At 39.2% G+C, this 26,176-nt stretch overlaps 1 protein-coding gene across 1 annotated transcript in view; it reads left to right on the top strand.

The window, feature by feature from the left end:
• The window catches only part of PLEKHD1 (pleckstrin homology and coiled-coil domain containing D1), a 36,766-nt gene extending 22,778 nt beyond the window's left edge, over nt 1-13,988 (top strand). The window contains exons 6-13 of the mRNA XM_039324015.1: nt 527-579; nt 4,114-4,208; nt 5,854-5,947; nt 7,352-7,530; nt 7,835-7,967; nt 8,592-8,736; nt 11,414-11,563; nt 12,225-13,988. Of these exons, the coding sequence (XP_039179949.1) occupies nt 527-579; nt 4,114-4,208; nt 5,854-5,947; nt 7,352-7,530; nt 7,835-7,967; nt 8,592-8,736; nt 11,414-11,563; nt 12,225-12,379 (1,004 nt within the window). The 3' untranslated portion in view covers nt 12,380-13,988. The remainder of the gene's footprint in view (nt 1-526; nt 580-4,113; nt 4,209-5,853; nt 5,948-7,351; nt 7,531-7,834; nt 7,968-8,591; nt 8,737-11,413; nt 11,564-12,224) is intronic.
• Nucleotides 13,989-26,176: the final 12,188 nt, after the last annotated feature.

Below are 26,176 nucleotides of genomic sequence, written 5' to 3'. Positions count from 1 at the left end.
GCAGACTGATATTCTTCCTAGATAATTTATAGAAAACCATCTGGTGGGTAGAACATTAGCCAAATACTTTACCACATTTGTTTTCTTGGCAACATCCACATTATTGCTACTAATATTTTAATGCCCACTTTTCCCATCAAAGTCATAACCTCTTAATAAATCAAAGCCTTCTCCACTGCTTTATTATTGGCCTAATTTAGCATACATCCTGTTATTTAACTCTCATCTGTTAAATAAAGGTGATGAAACTGGTGAGAGAAATGCAAATTATAGCATATTGGTTGTTAGCTAAAGCCCTGCAGAGAAAATCACTAGTATGGTAGCAAGGCAAGCTGTTGTTTGCTGTCATTTTTATGGATGCAGCAAAAAAACAAGTTTACTGAAGCTACCTCATAAGGTTCAAATCAGCACATTATGCTAGACAAGAAGCAAAGCTGCATTTTCCAAGATCCATGTAATCTGTGTCTGATAATTTTCAGTTATCCCTTCCATGGTGAATGCTTTCATTTGTCATTGTCTTTTGCAGATAAACTGATGGAAGAGACAGAAGAGCTATGTCTACAGAGGGAACAGAGAGAGGTTTTTTTCTCATTTTCAATTGTTTTACTTGCATACTGAAATATCTATCATCTATCTCAATAGTTTCTCTGAATTACACTGTAGTTAGACTGTTTTTTCCCTTTCTAAAGTTTATTGCAGACTTTAGATACCTTTCCCTCAAACTATTGTCCTCCAGATTTGTTGGACTATAATACCCATTGCCCAACCATTAATATGCTGGTTGGGCATCATGGGTGTCAAGACTGCTAACATCGGATGTTCTTGCTTGCCATATATGAAGAAGCAAACCTGTTTTATTTCGCCCGTATAGCATTTCTAGAGTTAAGGCAGATAGTAGTAGTTTAAGGGATGGGAAAGTATGCAAGTTAACCATAACAATGTCTGGGCACAGTGTGGCCAAGGTCAGCTCAGCTGCAACAGGAGGGGCACCTCACACTTCACATTAATTGGAGAATGTGATTGATGACTGTAAAATGAAGGAGTGAGTTATGCTTTGTTACAGATGCTTGGGGGAGGGAGGATTCAGTTTCTGGCTTAACTTTATTAGTGCCGAAGCTATGCAGAATAATAAAAGATTCTTTTAGAGGAAAAAGCCTCAAAATTCTTTGAAAATCTGCTTTCTTTCGGAACCATGTCATCGGGCTTCTCAATAGGTTATTCAGTTTGTCAACTGAAATAACATGATGTCTCTATTTGTAAGATTAGATGTTTTTTTCTCATGTTGAACAAATTGGAGTGCTAACATATATCAGTAACTGCCTTTTTCTTGCATTGTCATCTTAATGTTGACTTTGTTTCACCCAAGGATATTACTTCACTGTTTTGGTTTGGTTTCTGCAGATAGGTGGTGTTGTAAAAGTATGAGACAGATAAAGCTTAACAGTCAGAATGAAGGAAGTGAGTTGGAAAAGAGTGTCCCAATTCCATGAAGGGCAACATTTCTAGTTCTTAATAAATACCTGGGTGAACCCTTGAGATTGAGACCTTGTGATAAAACAAGAGAATGATTCCTTTCCCACTCTGCTATATAGCTTCAGCTGGCCTTCAAAAGAAAATTGGAAAAGTAGTTTTCTGATACTTGATTGACCTCCTCCTACGTTTCACATGTGGGGAGGGAGAAGGGGCAGTTCAAGTCTGCAGTACAGAAAATAACAAGGTGACCTTGAGGGAGATATGTGGGAGAAAACTTATTGCCTAGGCAAAAGGTGCTGCATTTTTTTTTTTAAGTTCAGAGAAATGAAATAACATTCAGAAGTGTTTCAGGCAGATGCCACCCTGATTCACTGGAGTGTAAGAAGGGGGAGGAAAAACAACACAAACTTTCAAGATTCAGCTTGTATTATATCATAGACCAGGGGTTCTCAACCTTGGCAACTTTAAGACTTGTGGACTTCAACTCCCAGAATTCCTCAGCCAGCTTTGCTGGCTGAGGAATTCTGGGAGTTGAAGTCCACAAGTCTTAAAGTTGCCAAGGTTGAGAACCCCTGTCATAGACAATCTCAGTAAAAGTAGTTTTAGCCTTGAGCTGATTCCCTGGTTTGGACTATCTAGTGGGGCCAACATACAGAAAACCTGCAGAAAAGTTGAGTGGGGAAGTCTGAGTGCTGAGACATCTGGTGGGGGAGAATGTGAACATTCCCAATCTTTGAGCATCCTGCAACTCTACCCATGCTTTCCTGAGGAGGAAATGTGTTAGAATTATCATTGGAATCAATTGCTGCCTAATTTAGATAATAACGCAATTTTTATTTACAGATCATAGCTGAGGCAGTGAAAGTTGTCTTTTGCTGCTCCAGTTTTAAAAACAGCATTTTCCCTGTTCTCTTGATACAGTTTGTCCAGAATACAAATTTGTTATTTTTAAATTTGAATTTTAAAATAAACTCTCCTGTAAAATAATATTAGTCCCATGCTGAATAGAAGATCAATTTGAGGAGAAAGGGAGTCAGGTTCTGCCATCTGCAAGTTCTGTCACTATTTACAGGAGTATTAACAAGAGCCGTGGTGGCATGCAGTACTGTAGGCTAACTCACTGCTCACTCCAGGAGTTCAGTTCTGACTGGCTCAAGGTTGACTCAGCCTTCCATCCTTCCGAGGTCAGTAAAATGAGGACCTACATCGTTGGGGGCAATATGGTGACTCTTTAAACCACTTAGAGGGGGCTGTATAAAGCACTATGAAGAGGTATATAAGTCTAAGTGCTATTGCTATTATCTAATTGATTCTGTGCAACTACCTGGCTAAGATGGAGGAAACCCAGGTCTACCTCACACTAGTATTTAGTCAAAAAGGCATTTCTGGATAGTCATTAACACAAAGGCAGTGGTATATCTTGCCACAGTTTGGGATGCCAGCCCAGCCCCTGTTGCAATTATGGCGACAGCTCTGGTGACCACTCGCACTTCCTTGTTCAGCCTCCTCCATTTTCTCCTCCTATGGGTCTCCTTCAGTAGCCCAACCACCTAAATAAGTTGCTGTCTAATTCAAATAATACCTGGGTACCACTGAGTGTACACTCATACTACAATGTTTTTTTTCTGCTTATGCAGACAAGGAGTTTCATGTGGTTGTACTTTTGACTGCTTTTATTAGTTGGGAGGACACTGACCATGAGATCGGAACTGTGCTTCTTGGTCTGTCCCTGCCATCACTGCCATTGTCTTGTATACTATTCAAGGAGGACAGAACTCCTTGTTGGAGTAGCAACTGTTGGCTACTTCACCCCCATGCTGTCCTCCATCACGGTGTCCTGTCAGCAGCTTAGTTTTGAATATGACTTCATTATTCATTTAGCGCATGGCTGGCTCAGGAATTCTGGGAGTTGAAGTCCACGAGTCATAAAAGAGCCAAGGTTGCCTACCCCTGATCTAGGCCATATTCAGAAATAGCCCAGATGTGGTGGAAATGTTGCATTGGGCAAGAGCATTGGTAGTGCTTCTTCATGCTTTACTCCATGTACTTCTCCGTGCCCACTACCTTTTAGTTAGGCACCCTGAAACACAGAAAATCCCACCAGGATCTTAACAGTGAAGCCCAGGAGGTAATTGGTAGGGAATGGGAATGGGAAGACAGCCTGCTCCGTGGAGTCCAAGGCAGCCACTGTTTTGAAACAGCAATTTCCTTACTGAGAATCAAACATCTATAAGGCTGATCACAGACTACAAGTGATTATGCTGTGTGATAGGGAGTTATGTCATCCCAATGCTGAGAATGTGCTTTTATCTGTCTACTTTCTTAGCATACTTTTCCTTTTAAGACTGAGCAATGTTAGTTGTGGTTGCACAACTTTAAAATAGATGCTGTCTTTCCTGCCCCATCATTAAAAAAAATCCTTTCCTATGCATTCTGTTTTAGAAAAGTTCCCCATGTTTGTTCAAAAAGCAACTTGTGAAGGAAAAAAAGTGCATCTGCAGCAGACTCACAAATCTGATTACTAGTGTCAACATTTACTTTATGTTGTATTTATTACATAGTTGTGTAAATGTTCAAACTTTAACTAGAAAGCAAACTCTGCAGTCATTTGAATTCTGCATTTATTGTCTTTTTCTTAAGGCCCTGGAGCATCTCAACCAAGTACTAGAGGCAGAAAAGCAGCAGTTCGAAGAAGTAGTACAAGATCTTCGAGGGGAACAGGAGCAGATTAAACGGTAATGCCTCTTAACCATCAACAGAACCAAATAACAGCTGGCATTAATGGTAATAATTTTTAAATAATGCTAACCAGGCTAAGAGCCACATGTATACAACTTGAGTTGTGAGTTGGCTGAGAGAAATATTTTCCATATTTTGCACAAAATTACATTTTGAAGGAATGCCATCTTCAGGAGAAATCAGCTCTTTTGGGACACTTTCACACTATAAAACATTTCAACCTCTCTCCCTCATTCCAGACAAACATTTAAAACTCAATCTTAATCATCTTTAATTCTTCTCACCTCAAAACATCATGAGCCAATGGGAGCTTACCCACTTTCACTCCAGCTGACTAATGGGAGATAGTGGGTCACACATTGTTGCTGAAGTCACTGGATTGGGTAAGTTCTAAACCAGTGGTTCTCAACCTGTGGGTTGGGACCCCATTTAGGGTCGAACGACCATTTCATAGGGGTCGCCAAACAATGCAGTCCGCCATTTTTCCCCCTTTTCCTTAGCTGTGCTACTCCCTTTTATTCTATTGGCTTTTGAAAGCCAATAGAATAGACTCTATTGAATAGAGTCTAATTCTATTGGCTTTCAAAAGCCAATAGGAATTGTCCAGGCTGTCTCTGCCCTGCTGAGCCCACCAAAAGTCCCATTCTGCAAATGGTGCTGCACCAGTTGAGTAGTCCTTGACTTACGACCGGTTGAGTAGTCCTCAACTTACGACAGGTTAGGGGTCGTGGCATTAAAAAGGTTGAGAACCACTGTTCTAAACAATACAGAAATAGGATGCTGAACCTCTGTGGAGGAAGGAGTGTAGAAATGAGCCTACCTCCAGGAGATAGAATGAGATGAGAATTTCTGCCAGTAGAAAAATGCAAAAATATAAGACAGTATATCTATATATTGTGAATGCTGTACTTCCACTTAAAGAGAAGACCTCCTTCTTCAGACAGGGCAGAGAAGACAAAGGACAGAAAGCACTAGACATTTGTGTTTGCCACTTTCTTGCATCTATCTCTTATCTTAAACTACCCTTCTTTTAAGATACAGCAGCAAAAATACATATTGGCGCTCTCTCATATTATCATGACATCAACTCACTGTAATGAAAAAAAATCTGTGTTCTTGTAAGTCCTTAGATTTCCAGTAGCTAATTTTTTTTCTTAATAGGTAATATAGAGATAAAAAACACTCTATCTGTTATTTTGTATATTAAACATCATGTTGGCAATGTAACTACAAAAGCTATGTATAGGGGGGGAAAGTACACAACTTGTAGTTCTAGAATTGAATGTATCTGATTGATTTCATTTTTTTTCACTATATGGACTTCTCTAAAATTGTGATGCCAGCATTTAGGGATGTGGTTTCCTGCCATTTTTGAGTTAGGAAACATGTTAAAACTGTAGCATAGGCCTTAAAATAGATTGGAGTCCATTTTAAAAGAGGAAGCACTTGAGTATACCCTCAATATTGTAAAAATAAAAAAATAAAATTTCCATCATTTCTATCTCCGCCATGCCCATTGTGATCCTGAATGTCTCCTCTTTGAAAATTTACACGATCAAAAGGATGCCCATCCTCAGTCTTGTATTACAACACCGAGTTGAAAAATATGCTTCAATGGCCTTTGCCATTGTTATTTCACAGAGAGCTGGAAATGACTGCCCTGTCCCTCAAAGGAGTAGAAGAAGAAAAGAAAGGACTACAAAGTCTGACAGAAGCATTACAGAAGACATTGGAGGTAAGTGTTTGATTTTTCTCCTGATGGCAGCCTTCAATGACTAGTAAATGGCCTCCTTTGAAATAACTAAATAATTGAGATTACAAATAAAGCTGCAAAGAAATTTTAAGGTTCCAAACACAGCTTGTCCAGGATTCCAGTCAACCATGCCCTCTTTCATACCGTCTCTCCATGCCTAATGAGAACACAGCATTCTGGACCCACTGAACATCCTTGTTAGGTGCTACATTTAGGGACCCACTTAGCACCCTTGTCAGTCTTAGGTGATCTCACCCTTTCATGCACATGTATTTTTAAGGATTCCTTCCTTCCTTTCCTTTCCTTCCTTCCTTCCTTCCTCCCACCCATCTTGTCATACTTTTGTACTCTTATGCTTTCCCCGCCTACTCTTTTGCATGAATGGTGCCCCTTTGACTACATAGTCATTGGCACTTAAAGAAGTAGTTTTTTACAATAGAAGCTCCTACCTTCCAGAAATATTGGGCTTATTAAGTGAAATAGGCATCTTGAGATTTTTGTTTCACGTTTGCTTTTGATATGTTCAGTGCCTCAATGTTTTTGGTCTCTAAGCTAAAGGAAAAGGTAACAAAGGATGCAGCTCATTAATACAAAATCTCCATTCCTCTTCTTAATGGGAAGTGAACCATCTCAAAGCTAATCTGATGCTTAGTTAAATGAGGAAGTTGCCTGAAGTTGCTGTTTGGGGATGTTCTGCTGATGATGGTTAAAGATTTCATTGTCATTGTCTTTTTACTATCAGGGATAGAGATCTTTGGAGATATTTTTGCCTGAGGTATGAAGATCATTTGGTTTAGTTTAGCAGCTGAGCTGCCCCTAGCTACTCACTTTAGGTTATCACATAAATTAAGCCAAGCCTGCCCAGTCTCTTTTCTCTGTTCCTTTATTTGTGCCTGAAGGAATGTAAGATGTCTCCTTTATTTTTGTTATGTCTGGTACTCTATGTGAAATGATCCTTTGAAAGGGTCTCTTGGGAGTAAGAACGCAAGCTATCTTCTGTTTTGCATATTTTCTCAGAAATGTAGCACTTTCTTCCATATTCAAGAACGTGATAGACTTTCTTCTAATCTCACAATTGGTATCTGTTGTTGGCTAATAGCACCTGTGCATTTAATTTTGCATGACAGGAAGAAAAGTCCCCATTTCATACCAAGATGAATGTATTATTCTAATAAAAAATTAATCTGCTAAGTTTCTCTTTGATAAATTTTGTATTAAAGCATTGACACCTTGCTAGGTTGGCGATTACACCCATCCTTTTGATCCTACAACTCTAATGTTGTGAAAGTTGCTTTTTTCAAGGGCAACCCATCTAATAGTTGGTCATGGACAGGGGAAAAGGAAGAAGCCCAGATCACTGCTTAACCTGTCTGTTTTGGCTATCAGGAACTTTCTCTGGAAAAACAAAGCATGCTGGAGAGGCTGGAAGAAGATGGAAGTCATTTGCAGCCCCAGAAGAGCCCTTCGGAGCAACCTGGTGCCGCTGGGGACCTGCAGAGTAGCCTCCATCAGATTGAGAAGAAAATGCACCAGCTGTTGAAGGAGAAACTCTTAGCAGAGAAAAGGTGAGATGGGGAGAAACTTTCAAACCAAAAATATTACAACTTGAGGAGTTAACTTTTTGCATTTTGAGAGATATTAGAGTCCATAGCCCTGGCTCATTTCGTCCCTTCTTATTATTGTTTTTATTTTTATTTTTTACAAAAAGTAGGAACAGCAAGTGAAATTTGCAAGAAGAATCTGTTGTTGCCCATTGGAGTAGAAAGTCAACCTGGGTTTTGCAGGCTGGCATTCCCACAAACTAAAGACCGGAAGGAGAGAAATGAGATGAGAGGAGCACTGAATGCTTTTTCTTCTTCTGCTTTACAGAATGAAGGAGAACGAAGAACGCTCCCGAGCTCTGGAAGAAGAAAGGGAGTTCTATTCCTCCCAGTCACAGGCCCTGCAGAATTCCCTATCGGAGCTGACAGCTGAGAAGCAGAAGACTGAGAGAGACCTCAAGGTATGGTAATACAGTTTCTATTATGGTAAGGTGGTTCATAGGCCTAAAGTTGGCCCTGCTCCCCTTTTCAGTTTCCAGAACTCCTTATGGCTTCATTAATAAATTTCAATCTCTCGTGTAGTGTCTTACATGAAACAGACTTAATGGAGTTGAACAGTGATTCCCCCACTCTCCCATTAACCACATTTTTGTAAAAAAGGAGAAGAGCCTGAATTTGTCCACACCAAAGATCTGGTTCTATTCGTTCATCTTTTCATTGAGCTCTTTGTCTCACCAAAACAAATTTTGGTTTGTTCCTCTAGACCAGGGGTAGGCAACCTTGGCTCTTTTATGGCTCAGGAATTCTGGGAGTTGAAGTCCACGAGTCATAAAAGAGCCAAGGTTGCCTACTCCTGCTGTAGACAAAAAAAGGTGGCCCAATCTGTGTTACAGGGTCAGCCAACAGCCTCACTTCCCCTTCTTCTATTGCTGAATGACAGAAAATAACACCAAGAGAAGGGAACTGGAACTACCCCAGGCAGTGCACCAATTGTTAAAAACCCATTTCTTGCTTCTGTTTGCAATTTGCTGTTGTATTTCTTTTCTTGATTTTTGGGGGGACTGCCTCCTTTCCTTCTGGCTCAGGCAGAAGTGAAGGTGCGTATGGACCTGGAGAAACGCTTGCAGGAGGCTGAAGAGGCCCTGCAGAGCCTTGAGCAAGGCTTAAACTGCAAGCATCGCAACAAAGAGAAGGAGGAAAAAATGAAAGCTGATGTCAGCAATCTGAAAAGTAAGTGGACCTTCCCCACTGTTAGCGTCTACCATAAAACTACCACTTCAAAAGAAGTATTACCTTGCAGATGCCTCCAGCTGGAAATATTAGCTGGTGAATCCTTGCATGCTGTGAGCTGTGAACCCGTTTAATAGTCCTCATGAGTGTTGCAGTAGCACTTCTGGCACTCTGAAAATATAAGTTAACGAAGTCTAGGAGAAAAAAAAATAATACTGGGTGAACTTCCTGAAGGAGGATCAAACTAAAACAGCATGAAATGTACCTTTGTATTTCACCTCCTTGCTATTTTTTTAAGATGCAACCTCAGTTGATGGTAGCTGGGTTGAGAAGCTAAGCAAACAGTACTTAAATCATAGACTCACAAGGGAATCCCAGGGCTATAGACTAGACCAATGATTCTCAACAACTTTAAGATGTGTGGACTTCAACTTCCAGCATCCTTTTCCCCGGCATGTTGACTGAAGAATTCTGGGAGTTGAAGTCCACATATGTTAAAAGTTTCTGAGATTCAGAAACACTAGACTAAACCATAGTTCATTCCAAAAGAAAATGTTGGCAAACCACTTCCCCGTTGCTCCTAAGGAAACTATATAACAGTGTCCATAATTTCACCAGCAGTGAAATTAAAGGAGACCTTATCTTTTCAAAAGTCAAGCAGCAGCTGTTGATCACATTGACCAATGTGTGTGATTAGAATTGAAACAGGCAGAAATGGAAAATTCAACCTTTTGTTGGTGCCAAGATATAAAACCAATACCATGTTTGATTTGCCCCCAAGAATAATTTTTATTTGCCTGAGTTTGCTTTCTTAGTGTGATGAAAATAATTTATCTAATCCAGTGGTTCTCAATCTTTAGAAACCAGCGACCCTGGTCATGAGCAGGCGGTGCGCATGCGCGGCGGCGCCCCCTGCGCGGCGTGCCTGCGCGGCGGCACCCCCTACATAGTGCGCATGCGTGGCGGCGCCCCCTGTGCAGCGCGCATGCGCAGTGGCGCCCCCTGCACCGGCTGAGAAAAAAATGGCGGATCGCGTTGTTTGGCGACCCCCGTGAAATGGTCGTTCGACCCCAAATGGGGTCGCGACCCACAGGTTGAGAACCGCTGATCTAATCAGAAATAGCATGATTTCTTCTTGGGGGATATTGTTTGGGGGACAATTATATTTTAGAAACTGGCTGCCAACACCCAAAATGATAACATTCTTCTCTTGATGGTATCACTTCTCTAATCCATTGTGGTTGTTGTTTTCTGGCAATACGGCATCTTAAGTAGGAGTGGTATTACGTATTATGTAACATTTACTGACTGGACCAATTATGAAAAAAATTAAAACTTTATTTAACAATAATTTTCTGTCAACACATAGTATTGATAGAAAGTTGTTTCTGTTCAGAAATGTGTGCTTAATTATGGAGTGATTGTCACATTTCTGTAAGTTCTGGATAACTTCTGAATTATTCTAATCCTTGCATTATTTGATTATGTGCCATCAAGAGCCTTAGCGACTATATAGATCAGCGGTTCTCAACCTGTGGGTCGGGACCCCATTTGGGGTCGAACGACCATTTCACGGGGGTCGCCAAACAAGGCTGTCTGCCATTTTTTCCCCCTTTTCTTTGGCCACGCCCCTGGCACCCGGTGATGTATAAGTGGTTGGGGGGTCACCACAACATGGGGAACTGTATTATGGGGTCACGGCATTAGAAAGGTTGAGAATCACTGATATAGATTTTCTTCAGGGCAACCTTTCTCCAGCTTGATCATTTGGGTTTTCGATGATGATGCACTCATCAGTTACAGAAAGACCAGATGGGGACAGATCACCCTGGAGAAAAATCTATCTATGTGCTTGATAAGAGCTGACACCAAATTGATGGCACATAATAGATCAAAATCAACAGAATTTTAAATGCTCCTCCATCACTACCCAAATTATCTTGAGAGAGTAAAATGAGCACAAGATTTGAAAAAAACTGAAATAGCTTATTTTTCTGCAGTGGAGATCATATCCCAGAAACCTTGTAAGAGGCAGTTAACAAGCAGTAAACAAGCTTTAGATCAGAAAAGCTGTCAAAAATGCTTCATTTATCCCTCCCCCGAGCATTTGTTGTTAGCATGATTTTTAAATAAATAAAATATCATAGAATATAAAGCTGTAGCAACACTTAATAATTTTGCCTTAAATTGTCTCAAAGGAGAAGGGATAATGCTAAAATGTTTTACATAGTCAAATTAAAAAGCAAAAGCTAGAAATGTCAGAATTGAAATGTTAAGACATAGGCTAATTTCTATACTTTCATCTTCAAAATGTTGTATGGACCATTCATAACTTGAGGTCCTCTAAATAAGGTGGTCTTGAAATCCCATAAACATTTACGTCAAGTCTAGGAGGTTATGAAAGTGTGGAATGCTAAGTTGAGGAACAATGGTCTAAGGCAAGGGTTCCCAACCCCCGGTCTGTGGACTGGCACCGGACCACGGCATGCCAGAAATTGGGCCATGCATACAAGCAAAGCCCCATCCGTGGGATGCAGGCAGTACATGAAACCACGCCCCCTCCAGTCTGTGGAAAAACCTCTCTCCACGGAACTGGTTCCTGGTGCCCAAAAGGTTGGGGGGCTCTGTTCTAAGGCTAAGATTTATTCAATTTCCCCTGTCTCTGATCATCCTGTAGAATTCTTTGAAGAATGTATCCGGAATGCTGAATTAGAAGCCAAGATGCCAGTCATTATGAAAAATTCTGTGTATCTTCACAAGGCTGCCACTCGCAGGATACAAAGTTGCCGATTTCGTCGTAGGAGATGCAGCAATTCATGGAATAGTTGTAAGTACTACTTGTCCCTGTTCTTTTATAGTTTATAGATAATTCAGGGTATGAGACTTTTTATTATCTTGTAAAAAGGACATAATTGTAGCCACTTTGGTGCAACAACCGAGATCACCTTTGATTCCATAATGATAACCTTGAGGTAGGAAAAAGTCACCCATTGATTGACAAGTTTCTCCACATTAATTAAAGCTCTAAATTTATGACTGTACTTTATTGGTTTAATATGACACTGATCTCTGGGGGCAAAATCAATACCATAGATGGCTACAGCTTGCATAGCTGCTAGAAATTCTGAGTTATAATCTAAAGGATATCTAATTGTGAAAGGCACACTTGGTATATTGTGATAGTTCCATTATGTATATTAATCAGTGTTTTTGTTGACTGCCATCTTATTTCCCTATAGATTACTTACTTAAACTGTTTGATAACCCCCATTATACCCTTTGTTCCCACAATACTGGCCTTTTCTAATTCCCAGGCCTGATTTTCACAACCTACCCCGCTGTTTTCCATAGTGCAAAATTTCCATCATCACAAAACATAAATAAGAGGAAAGATGAATGCACCTTGATGCCACAAGTCTTTCTTTTGGCATTGTTAGGATTACCAATAAGTAAAGTTTCCTAGTGTTACATACTGTTCTTGTTTTCAGTGCGGCAATCACAAACATTCATGTACTCAGAAGCAGAAAACATAGAACAGCTGAAGCAAGCTGCCAAGATGCTAAGCCAGGACCATCACTTCCGGGAAACCATCTATCAAATCATGGAGTCGCATCAGGATTCTTCCTTGGTCAACAAAAAATGAAGCTCACCCACCCTATTGTCAGGAGAGTTCTAGACTTAGCTTGTCATTTCATTCAGCAAAAGCCCAATTGATTTGTCTAGAATGCAGAAGTATGATAGCAGTAGAATATCATGAGGAAGTGAATGGAACACTTTTCATGGTAGAGTTTCATGGCTGGACCGTTATTGTCAATAAGAGGGTTCCATGTAGTTTGCTGTAACCCCTTGGCTGTCCATTCCTGTCATATTAACTGACTCTGCTTTCCTCTCAACTTCCTTTATCAAGATCCAGACAGTCCTTTAATACAAGGAAAAATACCTACAGTACATGAAACAAGTACATCAGGTGATAAGCCTAAGGAGTAAATAATCTATAAAGGGAAAGATACTACAATTTACTTTTTTCAAATTTCTCATTGGAGGCCAATGATGGTTAAAATTCTTTTTGCTTTATGTGTGGGCAGTTCTCCAAACACTCAGAAAGCCGATTACTAAACAGTTTTCTGTATTCATTATAATTTGGTGGCTAAATCATCATGCTTCCAATATATTATGCTATGCTCCCCATTCCCTCTGTGTAGAATAAAATTTCTAGGGCAGAAAATGGTCTGATAAGAATTAATGATTTATCTCTTTATGGTATCTATTGGCAAATATAATGCATATCACAAGTAGAGAATACCCCATGGGACCTCTTTTCTAATACTTGCATAGCATCTGCTACAATCTGGCAGCTGTCAACTCCAGGAAATCAACTTTATTTCTGACCTTTCCCTTCTCATGGAGAGAACATGTCTGTTTCTGGGTTGCTTAGATGCTTGTGAACTCCCTGCTTCTCCGACATGTTTCATAGCATAATCCCTAAGGACCGTCCTAGATGTTTCTTGGAAAGTTCAGCAGCAAGAGCAATGTCAACAAAAGATGATGTGGTGTAGCGGAGCTTCTGAGGCGCTTTGATTTGAGAATGGAGAGTAGAGTGGAAAACAGAGCAGAACAGGAGAAAAGCAGGTTAATAATATTCCCACTCCCACACAGCTAGTTGTGCTACTTCCCGGTAAGAAAATTATCTCCTGATGTGTTGGCAGATGGACATTTGGAGAAAAATCAGGGTTGTCTTGATTAAATGGGAAACAACCATTTCTGCTGGTGTCCCAGTTTCTTTTGTCAATAACAGCCCCCAACTGTTACCGTTTAAAATAATTCTAGGGTCCTGGCTAGGATCAGAATCATCATGGGCAGATAAAGAAGCAGCTTAGTTCCTCACCCACCTGCAATTTTTTTTTCTGTATCTAAGTCACAGATGCTGTGGATCTGGAAGGGCTGAAAAGAAAAGTCCATAAAAAGAAGGTGCATAAATAAGTTTGTTAGGCTGCTCTAGATTTCTCTCTTTGCAAATGCCAAAATGGAGATTAATCTTAAATTCTTTACTGTATTTTATTCCAGGTTCAGTTTTCACAAGTTGCTCTGGTTAAGATGAAGTACCATTGGGTACTTTAGAATGTTTAGAACAATGGTTCTCAACCTGTGGGTCGGGACCCCATTTGGGGTCAAACGACCATTTCACGGGGGGTCACCAAACAACGCAGTCCGCCATTTTTTTCCCCTTTTCCTTAGCTGTGCTACTCCCTTATATTCTATTGGCTTTTGAAAGCCAATAGAATAGACTCTCTTGAAAAGAGTCTAATTCTATTGGCTTTCAAAATCCCTGCTGAGCCCACCAAAAGTCCCATTCTGCAAACGGTGCTGCACCAGTTGAGTAGTCCTCGACTTACAACCAGTTGGGGGTCGCGGTATTAAAAAGGTTGAGAACCACTGGTTTAGAATATGAGCCAAAGCTGGAAACAGACAGATTACTCTATCTTTAACTGATCTGTTCAAATGTATTGCACAAACCAAGACTACATTATATTTTGGAACTACTGTATTTAACATAATAGTATAACTATGTAGCTTTCCCAGAACTGCTTTTTGGAAACCGGGGTGCAACTTTTTTATTTCGTGCCTAAACCCCAGCTGCTACTCCCGGTGGGCCTTTCCTTCATTACACGCAAACAAACAAACTGCTGAACTCAGATCACACATTGGCTGTTAAATTGATCTGTTGACAACAGCAAGTTGAAGTAGCCACTAATCATTCCTTATATTAGCCTAAAAAACCTGGATAGATATTCCCTTCCTTTGAGGTAACAAAGGGCATTCCCTTAAAAGGATCTCCCACTTTCCATTAACATTTTTTTCTAAACAGAAGAAACCAAACTAGGTGTAAGGATAGAGAATCCTGTGAAAAAAAGACAAGAATACTGAAGTTTCCCAGAATTTCTGTTAGTAGTTAGCATAGGAACATAGAGGAAAGCTAAGTCAAATGTAACCAAGGAACATTTGCTCCCTCTAGTGGAACCCAATAATAATGCATAGATTCTAGCTGTTAACTAATTAATAACAAGCTTTTCTTTCCTATCAAAACTGGACAAGAAGTCAGCAGAAGAAGTGTTTTTCTTTTGCTTTCATCTTAGATCTGTCCAATAGGTTACTAAAGAAATTTTTACAGGTGTAGCTGGTGTTATATAATACTATATTTTATAAAAAAAATGATTTAGGTGTCTGTACCAGGAAGGCAGATAAGTATATTTCTTGAGACAGCTGAGCAATGCTACTATTGCTATTGATAGCTGAAACTTCTTTAAAGATGACCAAAAAAAATTAGTAAAGGCTTCTGTCATCCTAAGAGAGGACTGTTGGTGAGCCATCAAATAGGATGAGCAAGGAGTTGTGAAGTTGTAGTGCACTCACCGAAATGTGTATAGTGTTTTCAGCCTTCCGTTGCCTTTCTCTGTGCTAAAGTCCCTGCAGAATTTAGCATTTCATCTGAATACCTCAGTTAAAAGACTCATTTAGACTGCCTATCAAACCGTGATTTGGAATATTTAGATAAGCTTGGGTGTCTTTAGAAACTTCTCCCCCCTTCCTTCTTACGTTACTGTAATTTTGACTTCCTTTATGATTTGCAACTGCTTTGATGAAATGCTCAGAAATAGCACTTTTGTAAGCCAATGCTCTGTGAATGTAGTGATGAGGCTCAAAATAATTGCTTATGACAAAGAATACAATGGTGGATATGAAAAAAAAAAACCCTGTCTGTCTGGTATTATTTTGCATCTAACATTGAATTCCATTGCCCCTCCAATTGTATGCAATAATCATATCAAGAGTTTCTTATGTGACCACACACACACAATCAAACAGAAATATAGTTATAGAATCCCCACGGTACATATCTCGACATTTCAGCTAAACCCTGGAATCCCCAGATAGATTACATAACTAATCAGTGGAAGATGGAATAGATTATAAGGAGGGGAAACATGTGAGAAAACCCGCTGATAACACAGTCCAAATGGATGATGAATTATGATTGGAGTTGGCCTGTAAAATATGAACAGCATTATGATCATTTGGGAGTTTTTCCTCGCATTTTATTTTCAGGCTACATCAGACAATTCTTAGGTTTAGATTCTTTCTACAATTGTTTTAGTTCTCATTTCAGCCTATCAATTGCCTAGAGAGCAGATAAAAAACCAAGCATTCATATATATAGTGCTTTTTTTGTAAAAAAAAAAAAAAAAAAAAAGGTGCCGGAACTCACACACGTTATACAACCTGCCTTGCCTACCCTACAAGGTTCCATCCAAAAAAGGTGCCGGAACTCCGTTCTGGGCGTTCTGTGAGAAAAAAAGCCCTGCACATATATATAGACCTGAGTAGTGGCATTTCCATTCTTAACATTTGTGGCTGAACGAAATTGACAACTCCATTGCAGCTTTAAATAAAGAGTAACATGGAATTATTTAATATCAATTTAACAGAGATTTACTCAGGGCACAACTATGTAGTTATGTAGGTTCTCCCTGTGCAGCATTATGTAACTATGTATGCACTGAGTACATCTCTATAAGAGATTAAATCTGTGCTAGTTATATAACCAAATAATCTAACAGTAATGTCAAGAACTAGAATTAATCTCATATAGCATTCCAATTGGTATAAGTAAATAGCCCACCATTTCTCTTCTTCTACACACTAATTTTCACAAAATTAGTCAACATCAGTTTGCGGTTGCCTCTCAATTTTCCATTATTTTTTCAAACATTGCATTGTAAAAAGGGGGGGAGATTTATATGATCTAAAGCAGCGGTTCTCAACGTTTGTGTGACGGCGACCCCCGTCACACAAACATTATGCGCATGCGTGGCGCAGCGCCCCCCATGCGTAGTGCGCATGCGTGGCGGCACCCCCGGAGGGGAGAAAATGGCGGATCGCCGCCTTTGGCGACCCCCGAAAAATGGTCGATCGACCCCAAATGGGGTCGCGACCCATAGGTTGAGAACCGCTGATCTAAAGAGAAACCAAATATTGTGAATTTTTTTTTCTCGTTCAGTATTTCCATCAAGGATTGTTTCCTAAAGGCATGTCTGTAATAGACAAACTGAAAGTCTGATAATATGCTATTATTTTGATGAACACATATCTGAGATGATTGGCACAGGGTATTTATACACTCCATTGAATTTTGATTGCAAGATAACATGTCAAACATGACAATGCATTACTCTTTGGAAAAACTAAAGTCAAAATCTTGATTTCGAAAATATAATAAATAAATTATGCTTCCCAACATTTTCAACCATTGTCCTATTAGCATCCTGATATCAGAGATACATCAAGTATGGGAGTTGTGGGTTAAGCATCTTTCTCCACCATTTTTGGATGATCTTCAATAATGAGAAATCATGTAACCATGTTGAGTCTCAGTTTCACATCGACTCCAATCAGTCCTCAGTTATAGGGAATGCACTACTTATATTGCCTGCTAGCAAAACTGATGCTTTGAATTTACAAAAGCCAAGTTCAATTAGAGCTTCTTCCTTTAAGAGTTTGGAATAGTGGAACAAAGCAAGATAGGAAACCTGTTGAGAGCAAGATAATACTAATTGGGTTCCCCACATGTGTGCTAATCACACATAATGTAGCTTGGGTTTGGCTTAGCATAATGTGTGAACCCAGCCATGAATAAGAAGTACCTAATTATCTGACTCACTAAGTCTGATAAGAGAGCCTCATTTATTCATGTATTCCAAGATCACAACCCCTCAAGCACAGTAAAGCAAAAGTCTTTGAACTAGAAAAGATTCATGACTCTATAGAACAAGGAAAAAAGCTTTCACTGCTTTTCTTCTAAATCTCAAATAAGTAACCCCTGGCTTTCCAATTCTTACTCAAATACTATGTTAGAATTCCTTATAGACAATGCTGGCTGGGGCTGATGGGACTTGAAGTTCAGCAACCTCCAAACCGCTGGTTATGTAAACACACTGCATTAATATTAGAAGCAACATTTTAGGACATGAGGAACCACCTGGCTCCCCCAGTCACTGTTACAGAAGAATTGTTAGAAAAGAAATGAAGCTGCCCTGAGGACCAGGATTCAAGGCTGAACAAAATTAACAGTCATTAAGCCCTGCTCTATTGTGCTTGCTCAAGTACCTTGGCAGTGTTCCTGCCACAGGGAGAGACTGTACTGTGCGCAGCTTCAAATGGAAATGTAAAAAGGCACAACCGGCAGGAACAAAGCAGGAGAGGAAAATTCAAAATATCTTTGAGAACTGTGAACTAAAGCTATCTCTACTGGGACCTGATTCACTGGTGGACAGATTTAGGCACAGAACTGTAAGAACGGAGGACGAATTTTGCTGGTTTAATGTAGCTCAAAGGTGAAATAAACTTTAGATTTGATCCCCCCCCCTCAGATCAAGAGTGAAAGGAAAGGCACTGTGATGAGACTCTTACAAAAATCTGTTCAAGACCAAAAAGAACACAAAGAGTTATATAGAAAACAGAACTGCAGATAATTAATCCCATTACACTTGACAGACAGCCGTAAATGGGAAAATGAATGATGGAGGGGAGGGGAATGGTGAAAGAGAGGTATCTTCTCCAAAAATTTCCCCATGTACTTGTGAATTGATGAAAGTATCTTTCTAAATCATCTGACTAAAATTTCTGATTTTATTCTATTACTTACCATATTTCTGTAGATATTCCATCAGTTCCTGTAGCTTTCACAATGGTGATGCTCAGAATGTTGATCCAACTTCATTTTCTATAACTAATATGGTATATCTTTTAAGGTATCTTGCATGCTGACACCTCTGTTATACAGAATTTCAATATATTCCTTTTATCGTCATTTGATCTTCTTTAAATAAGTTGCTATCTGTCTATTGGTATTCTTTAGCATACCAATTTAAAGTTGGAGCATTCTTCTGAGTTTGGAGATCTTTGGAAGACTTACTTTGTTTCTCTGAGTCTGTTCCCATTTTTGATTTCTTTACAGATATTGTTTAAAATACTGTCTCTTGTTTCTTCTAACAGTTCTCTGAAATTTGTTGTTAATATCCTTCCTGAGATCTTTGTCTTTCTAAGCCTTGGTTTCTCTTTTCTTCTTTGTTCTGATATCCTGTTCAGTTTCTTCTGTTTCTTAGTCTTCAGCAGGTTTTTTCACATTCATTCTTGTTTTTATTTCATTCAACAGTTCCTCTGGTTTTTTATGAATGAGGTTCAGGATTTCAAAGCAGTTCCTGATATTTGTTCAAAACATGGTGACAATACGTTCAAGATCATATTGTGGAAACTGATTGGCTGCTTTAACGTGACTTGGAACTTGCACATAAGTACTTTGTGATCCGTTCCATAGTCAGCCTCAGACCTGGAATAATTGAGTTTTTTCGCCTCTTTGTACCAATGATGTAATCAAATTAATTTCTTCACAATCTTCTTCAATATTGTGATTAAAAGGTTATAATTATTTATTTAGGAAACCACTTTACAGTTCTTTATCTATGAACCATCTTGACCTTTATTTGGAAGCCGGGCAATATTAGCTTCCTTTCATGATTGAGGTATTTTAAATCCCTGTAGTCCTTGACTTACAACAGTTCATTTACTGCCTGTTCAAAGATACATCCCTGAAAAAAATGGCTTATGACCATTTTTCAAACTTACGACCATTGCAGCATCTCCATGGTCACATGAACAAAATTCAGATGCTTGGCAACTTATTCATATTTATGACGGTTGTAGAATCCAGGGGTCATGGGATCACCTTTTGCGACCTTCTGACAAGCAAAGTTAATGGTGAAGCCATATTCATGTAACAACTGTGTTACAAACAACTGCAGTAATTCACTTAACAGCTATGACAAGAAAGGTCGTAAAATGAGCCAAAACTCCCTTAACAAAAGCCAGATTCACTTAACAGCCATGTTACTAATTTACCAACTGCAGTAGTCACTTGACAACTGTGACAAGAAAAGTCGTAACATGGGGTAAAACTCACTTAACAAATGTTTCACTTAGCAACAGAAATTTTGGGCTCAATTGTGGACGTAAGTTGAGGACTACCTGTATAGAATTTATTACCTCTTTCAATGGTTGTAGCGGGTGGTCTTGAAAGCATTTATAATATTGAAAGTCCATCTGGGCCTGGGGTTTTGCCTATTTTCATCTTTTTAATGGCATCTGATATTTCAAAAGTAGTTACTGGATCATTCATAAGTTGTTTTTTCCCCTGTGAAAGCTTTGATAGTTGTTACTTTAAAGGATATTCATCTCTTTTTTTGTAGATCCCTAGCTTTTTTCTTTAGAAATTTGAATAGAAATTATAGAATGAACTTTTAAGGGTCATCATGTATCAATATTGTCTTGCCCTCCTGGATTTTACCAATATTATCTTTTCTCTTTCTTTTCTTACTATATATGCCAACCATCTTTCTGGTTTATTGGCAAATTCAAAATGCCTTCATTTTATTCAATTCTATTTCCACTTCCTGAACAGTCAACATAGATAGTTGTTGATCTATTAATGTACCATGTTAAGTGTTTATATTCCACTTTTCTTTTTATTTTAAGAGGATGATGGATCTAAATCTTGTCCAGCTGCTCCTTCACTTTTTCTAGGGATTCAGTCTAAATCTTCTTTCTTGGTAGGTGAAGATCACCTCTTCCAATTTATCCCAACAAAATGGAATCCTTTTCTTTTTTAAAAATATCTGTCAGGAAAGCATATATTTTTCTTTTCCTCTGGATTCTAATGGGGATTTCCTTCAAAACAATTATTTCTGCATTATCAATTTGCAATTTACTCTTAAAGTGACAGTCCAAAACTTGGTCTCTTATTCTCCTTTTTACATCAAATTGATTTCTGTGTACTCAATTTGATGATGTTCACGTATGTATCATTTTGGTTAAGACAGTGATAACAATGAAATAAAAATTGGAGTGATAAACTTATAAGTAATTTTTCTGTTGCATTTCTATTTCCTAGACCCGTGGTGGCGAACCTATGGCACACATACCACAGCTGGCACTCAGAGCCCTCTCTGTGGGCATGCGGCCGTCCCCCCAGTCCTAGGCCTTCAGCTGGGTTTTATAAAACCTTTTAGCTTTAGGCCTCTGCCGCTGTGTGCAAAAAAAAAAAAAAGGTTCAATCAATCAATCAATTTCAACTTCTCACAGAAAAAAATATCTCGCAAAGTTGGAATTGATTGATTGAACTTTTTAGTCCCACCCAGTCTTCTGTTACCACCGAAGCCACACCCACCCAATGGGCCATGCCCATCCGGCACCCAATGATACATAAGTGGGTTTTGGGTTGCAGTTTGGCCCTCGATCTCTAAAAGGTTCGCCATCACTATTCTAGACCATATTGTCCAACTATACTTTCTCCTTCCAATTTTCAACTTTGGCTTTCCAGTCTAAAACCACAAGCAGCATATCATGCTTGAAAGCTCAGTCAATCGTCAATTTGAACTTGACAATGAAACTTATTAACCTCCTCTTTTTCTGCATCAGTGTTTGGAACGTAAACATGTATAGCTATCATATTGATAGGTTAGCTATGAAGTCTAATGGAAAAATATATAATTTAAATTAAAATGTTGCTGTTGAACACCTGCAGACCTAAAGAATATTACTTCTTTTTCTTTTAGTTTGGATATTTTTTTGTCTTTTTATAAAAAAAGTAAATCATGCTCTGGTTTTGCATTGTTTAAGGACAGCTTACAGGGAAGTGATATTTCTACATTTTAGATCAGTAAGTGAAAATAGAAATTGAGCTGTGTGTTAGATGGCACAGCAGTGCTAGAGAATAAATTTCAAAGACAAAGCTGCCCAGTTAAGCTAAGGGCAAGATCCTTATTATTCCAAGGAAGGTTTCCATGAACTGCCTGAGGTTTTAAAATGATTTTTTTTTAAATATTCTGGTCTGTACAAACCAACAGCTTTTGTCTATGTTATATTTTCACATCTAAATTATAAGGAAACGGTTACCTGTTTTCCTGTAAGGAAACATTAAATAGCAGTAAAAGATCAAAAATTGAATAACCATTGAGGGTTTTTGTGCTAGAGGGAATTTGATTTACAACACAATGCAAGACAATTGGGAGGGGCAGAGCTAACAAGAATTGGATGAATACATTTGGATCAAAGGGATAAATCTTGGGTTACTATAGCAACAACGCCAACAGCCTTACCATAAAGGCATCAAGCTTTTGAAAAGCTAAGCAGGAAAGCTTCATGTGTTGATATTTTAATCTCTGGATTATCATCTTTTTCTGTTTGTGTTGCATGGTCTGTTTTTATCTTGCGTACTACCCAGAATCACTGAGTTGGGAAGCCTATACATTTGATTTATTACATAAATAGGTGCATGACTGGAACCAAATAGCAATGTAATTTACTTTTGGATAAAAAAATAGCTATTTATTTGGAAGGTACAGAGTGACTTTTTCCAAAGGAGAGAAATAGAAGAACAGCACAGGGCAATATTTTGCACAGTACATGTTCTGCATCCACATATTGTTTCAAAGCTTTTGTTTGTTTTAACCACCCTATTTAAACTAGCCACAGTGGTCTCGGCCACTCACAATGCTAAGGCACAAGATTAACCATGGTCTGTACACCATAATGTTTACGTTCACATGGACAACTCTAAACCTAACCCAAACATATTATAGATCACAACTCCCAGCATAGCCTGATGGCAGCTACAAGCCCATGCATCTGGAGATCTCTAGATGGGAGGGGGGGGAGCTATTCTCACTGATGCTCCAGGCCAGGGGTAGGCAACCTTGGCTCTTTTATGACTCGTGGACTTCAACTCCCAGAATTCCTGAGCCAGCATGGTTGGCTCAGGAATTCTGGGAGTTGAAGTCCACGAGTCATAAAAGAGCCAAGGTTGCCTACCCCTGCTCTAGGCCCTGCTCAGTGGCACCATCTGTTCTTCTTTATTACCATGCCAGACTATTTGAAAGTGGTGCAGAACAGCTGCTCTCAGAAGCCTTTGTGGGACCCAAAGGGACAATAAATTCAAGCAGGACAAAAGAGCAGCATTTGCTCTTGGCTCACCCCTTTCCCTAGCCAACTTCTCCAGAATGGACCTTAAGTGTAATGGCAGCATGTTTACTTCTGTTTGAGCAAGATGTATTTCTTTTCCTATGGCCATTTAAGGACATATCACACACTCGTGCTACTGGTTATAAGCAGGGGTTTGTAAGAAGCAAGACTGGTACAAACCCTGATTTATGGGAACATGGGGCATTAAATAATTAGCCCACTAAGGTCCCTATCAGAACTTTAGCCTCTCAATGTGTGATAGTGCAAGACTCTAATATCTGTAGAGTAGTTGGTGCTCCCTGAGCTTGGTTGTTTGTTTGCAAATGTTTCATTACCTGACTAGGTGAAATCATCAGTGCTCATCATAATGCTTATTTGCACTGATAATGTTACATAGCTGGGTGAGGAAATGTCTGGAAGCAAACTAACAAGCTTGAGAGAATACCAAGGATATCACAGTTCAACCCAGATATTCTCTTCTGTTGGATCTGTATTATCTGTCAGAGAAGATTTGCTTTACAGTATAACTAAGCTGCAAATGAAGTAATGTTTTCTGTATCTTTAGTCATATCTCTTAAGAAAATTTCCTACTGACCCAAAAAACTTGCCTGATACCCCCAAAATCTTACTGGTTTTGTCATTATATCTTTTGGCGACAGTCTACCCTATTTAAAATCCAAACAGGGTGTTTTAATTTTGAGGATATGAGATCATTGGCCCATGAAACACTGTACATCCTTAAGAATAGCAGTGAATACCATATTCACTTGAACTCCTAACATTACCTGGTTGGGTGATGAAACATCTGCAAGCAAACAACCAAACTCAGAGACTACAAGGACTCTTCAATCCAGATCTGAACTACATATACTCTCTTCTGTTGGAAGCACATTATAACCTATATTTCATCCAGCTAAAGATAATTTTCACATTTTATTTCACTTCTTTTCGCCTTTCTTGTTTAGAATTTACCTGTGCGTTATCTTTCTAAAGCCATAGAAGCTTCCTAGATGGGAAATGAAACTTCCAGCGTCTTCTTTGGATCAGCATGTCCTGTTTATCAAAAAGAGATATTTTGTGTGTGTGTGTGTGCTCAAGTATAATTTTAATGAGAATGGCTAAGCTTTGGACTGTGTTTTTGGGGCCTCTGACCTTGGTCAATAACTCCCTTATTGCACCAAAGAAAGCATGATAGAATGCCTATTGCAGTTCAATGCATTCATACTTTAGCAGGCATAATAAGACACATTTTTAGTTACTTCTATTACATTGACATTCTGATCTAAACAAAAATTACATAACATTAACTGTTGTTGCAAGTACCAACAAGATGCAGAAGGTGGAAAGGACTCATGGTCCTTTGCAAGCTTTTTATAATGAGGAATCCTGGGAATTAGAAATCAGCAATATTTGAAGGACCTTATAGCATCAACCCATACTTTAATATTAAGTATCAATTTTATATAAACTCTTCTCCCAACATGGCTTTAATGCTGACAGAATATAAAATAATAAATGAATTAAACATTCTAATTGATGTTTGTTGGCCCCCCAGAGACGTCTAAATGGAGCATCCAGATTATTTTCATATTCATTTCACCACCTGCTTTGTGCAGCTACACAATGAATGCTTGAAGAGTTACTGTACTATATTGAGTTTGTTATATTTCCTTTCTCTGCAATTGCAAAACATTCATCACAAAGGACATTTGCTGCTGCTGTGGTAATGAATATATGCACAAAGTATATGAAACCTAAGAAAAATGCTTTATAAAGATGTAAGAAATTCAAAATGAAACAAATAAAACAATAGCATTCATAGATGTCCCAAAGATGCTTTTTCACAAGGCAACTGGACTTACTTGTTTTTCTTTGAAGACATTTCACTTGTTATCCAAGAAACTTCTTCAGCTCTGACTGGATTGTGGGGAATGGCAGGATTTATACTCCTTGCAGACAACTGGTCATTTGCATTCTTTTAGCAAATTGTTGAGGCCCCCTGGAGGCTTGTCTATTTTGTCAGGGTCACCTGAGTAGTGCAAATGGGTGTGGAGCCTTCTGGAACTGCTGAAAGGACTGTGTTGTAGAGAGATAGATGATGTCATATATCCCTCCCCCTCTGTTGAGAGAGGGCTGTTCAATTTTGACATAGATGGCCTCTTTGACCCCTCTTTCAAACCAGCGGTCCTCTCTGTCCAGAATGTGGACTTTGCTGTCTTCAAAAGAGTGGACTTTGTCTTTCAAATGCTGATGGCCTGCTGAACTTTTTCCTGATGGGTTTGCTCTCCTATCTTGTGCCATGTGTTTATGAAGTAGTTGTTTTGTTGTGGTTGTTTTGTTCATAAATGCATGGCACAACATAGGAGAACAAACCCATCAGGACAAGGTTCAGCAGGCCATCAGCATTTGAAAGACAAAGTCTACTCTTTTAAAGACAGCAAAGTCCACATTCTGGGCAGAGAGGACCCTTGGTTTGAAAGAGGGGTCAAAGAGCCCATCTATGTCAAAATTGAACAGCCCTCTCTCAGCAGAGGGGGAGGGATACAACATCATCTATGTCCAGTCTATAACACAGTCTTTTCCAAGAAGGCTCCACATTTGCACTACTCAGGTGACCCTGACAACAGGTGGCCTCAACGATTTTCTAAAAGAATGCAAATGACCAGCTGTCTGGAAGGAGTATAAATCCTGCCATTCCCCACAATCCAGTCAGAGCTGAAGAAGCTTCTTGGATTAGAAGTGAAACAAAGAAAAACAAGTCCAGTTGCCTCGTGAAAAAGCATCTTTGAGACAATTATGACCTGGATAACTGAGAAGCTCCATAGTTCATAGTTGGTGTGGGGGAGGAGGGGGTCCTATTAGCGAATACTACCTTTGAGTTCTTTGGGTGAAAGATGTATCAGTTTAAATGAATAAATCAGGGGTTAATTAATTAATTAATACCACTTTACAATGCCTTGGTAAGGCCACACTTGGAATACTGCGTCCAGTGTTGGTCATCATGATATAAAAAAGATGTTGAGACTCTAGAAAGAGTACAGAGAAGAGCAACAAAGATGATTAGGGGACTGGAGGCTAAAACATATCAGGAACGGTTGCTGGAATTGGGTATGTCTAGTTTAACGAAGAGAAGGATGAGAGGGGACATGATAGCAGTGTTCCAATATCTCAGGGTCTGCCACAAAGAAGAGATAGTCAAGCTATTTTCCAAAGCACCTGAAGGCAGGACAAGAAGCAGTGGGTGGAAACTAACCAAAGAGAGAAGCAACCTAGAACTAAGGAGAAACTTCCTGACAGTTAGAACAATTAACCAGTGGAACAACCTGCCTCCAGAAGCGGTGAATGTGCCAACATTGGAAGTTTTTAAGAA

The sequence above is a fragment of the Crotalus tigris genome, unplaced genomic scaffold (assembly GCF_016545835.1).
Source record: "Crotalus tigris isolate CLP2741 ecotype Arizona unplaced genomic scaffold, ASM1654583v1 scf7180000024291.2576520, whole genome shotgun sequence".
NCBI classification, from domain to species: Eukaryota; Metazoa; Chordata; class Lepidosauria; order Squamata; family Viperidae; genus Crotalus; species Crotalus tigris.
The sequence above is the reverse complement of the archived record's forward strand: the minus strand, read 5'-3'. Positions and strand labels throughout refer to the sequence as shown.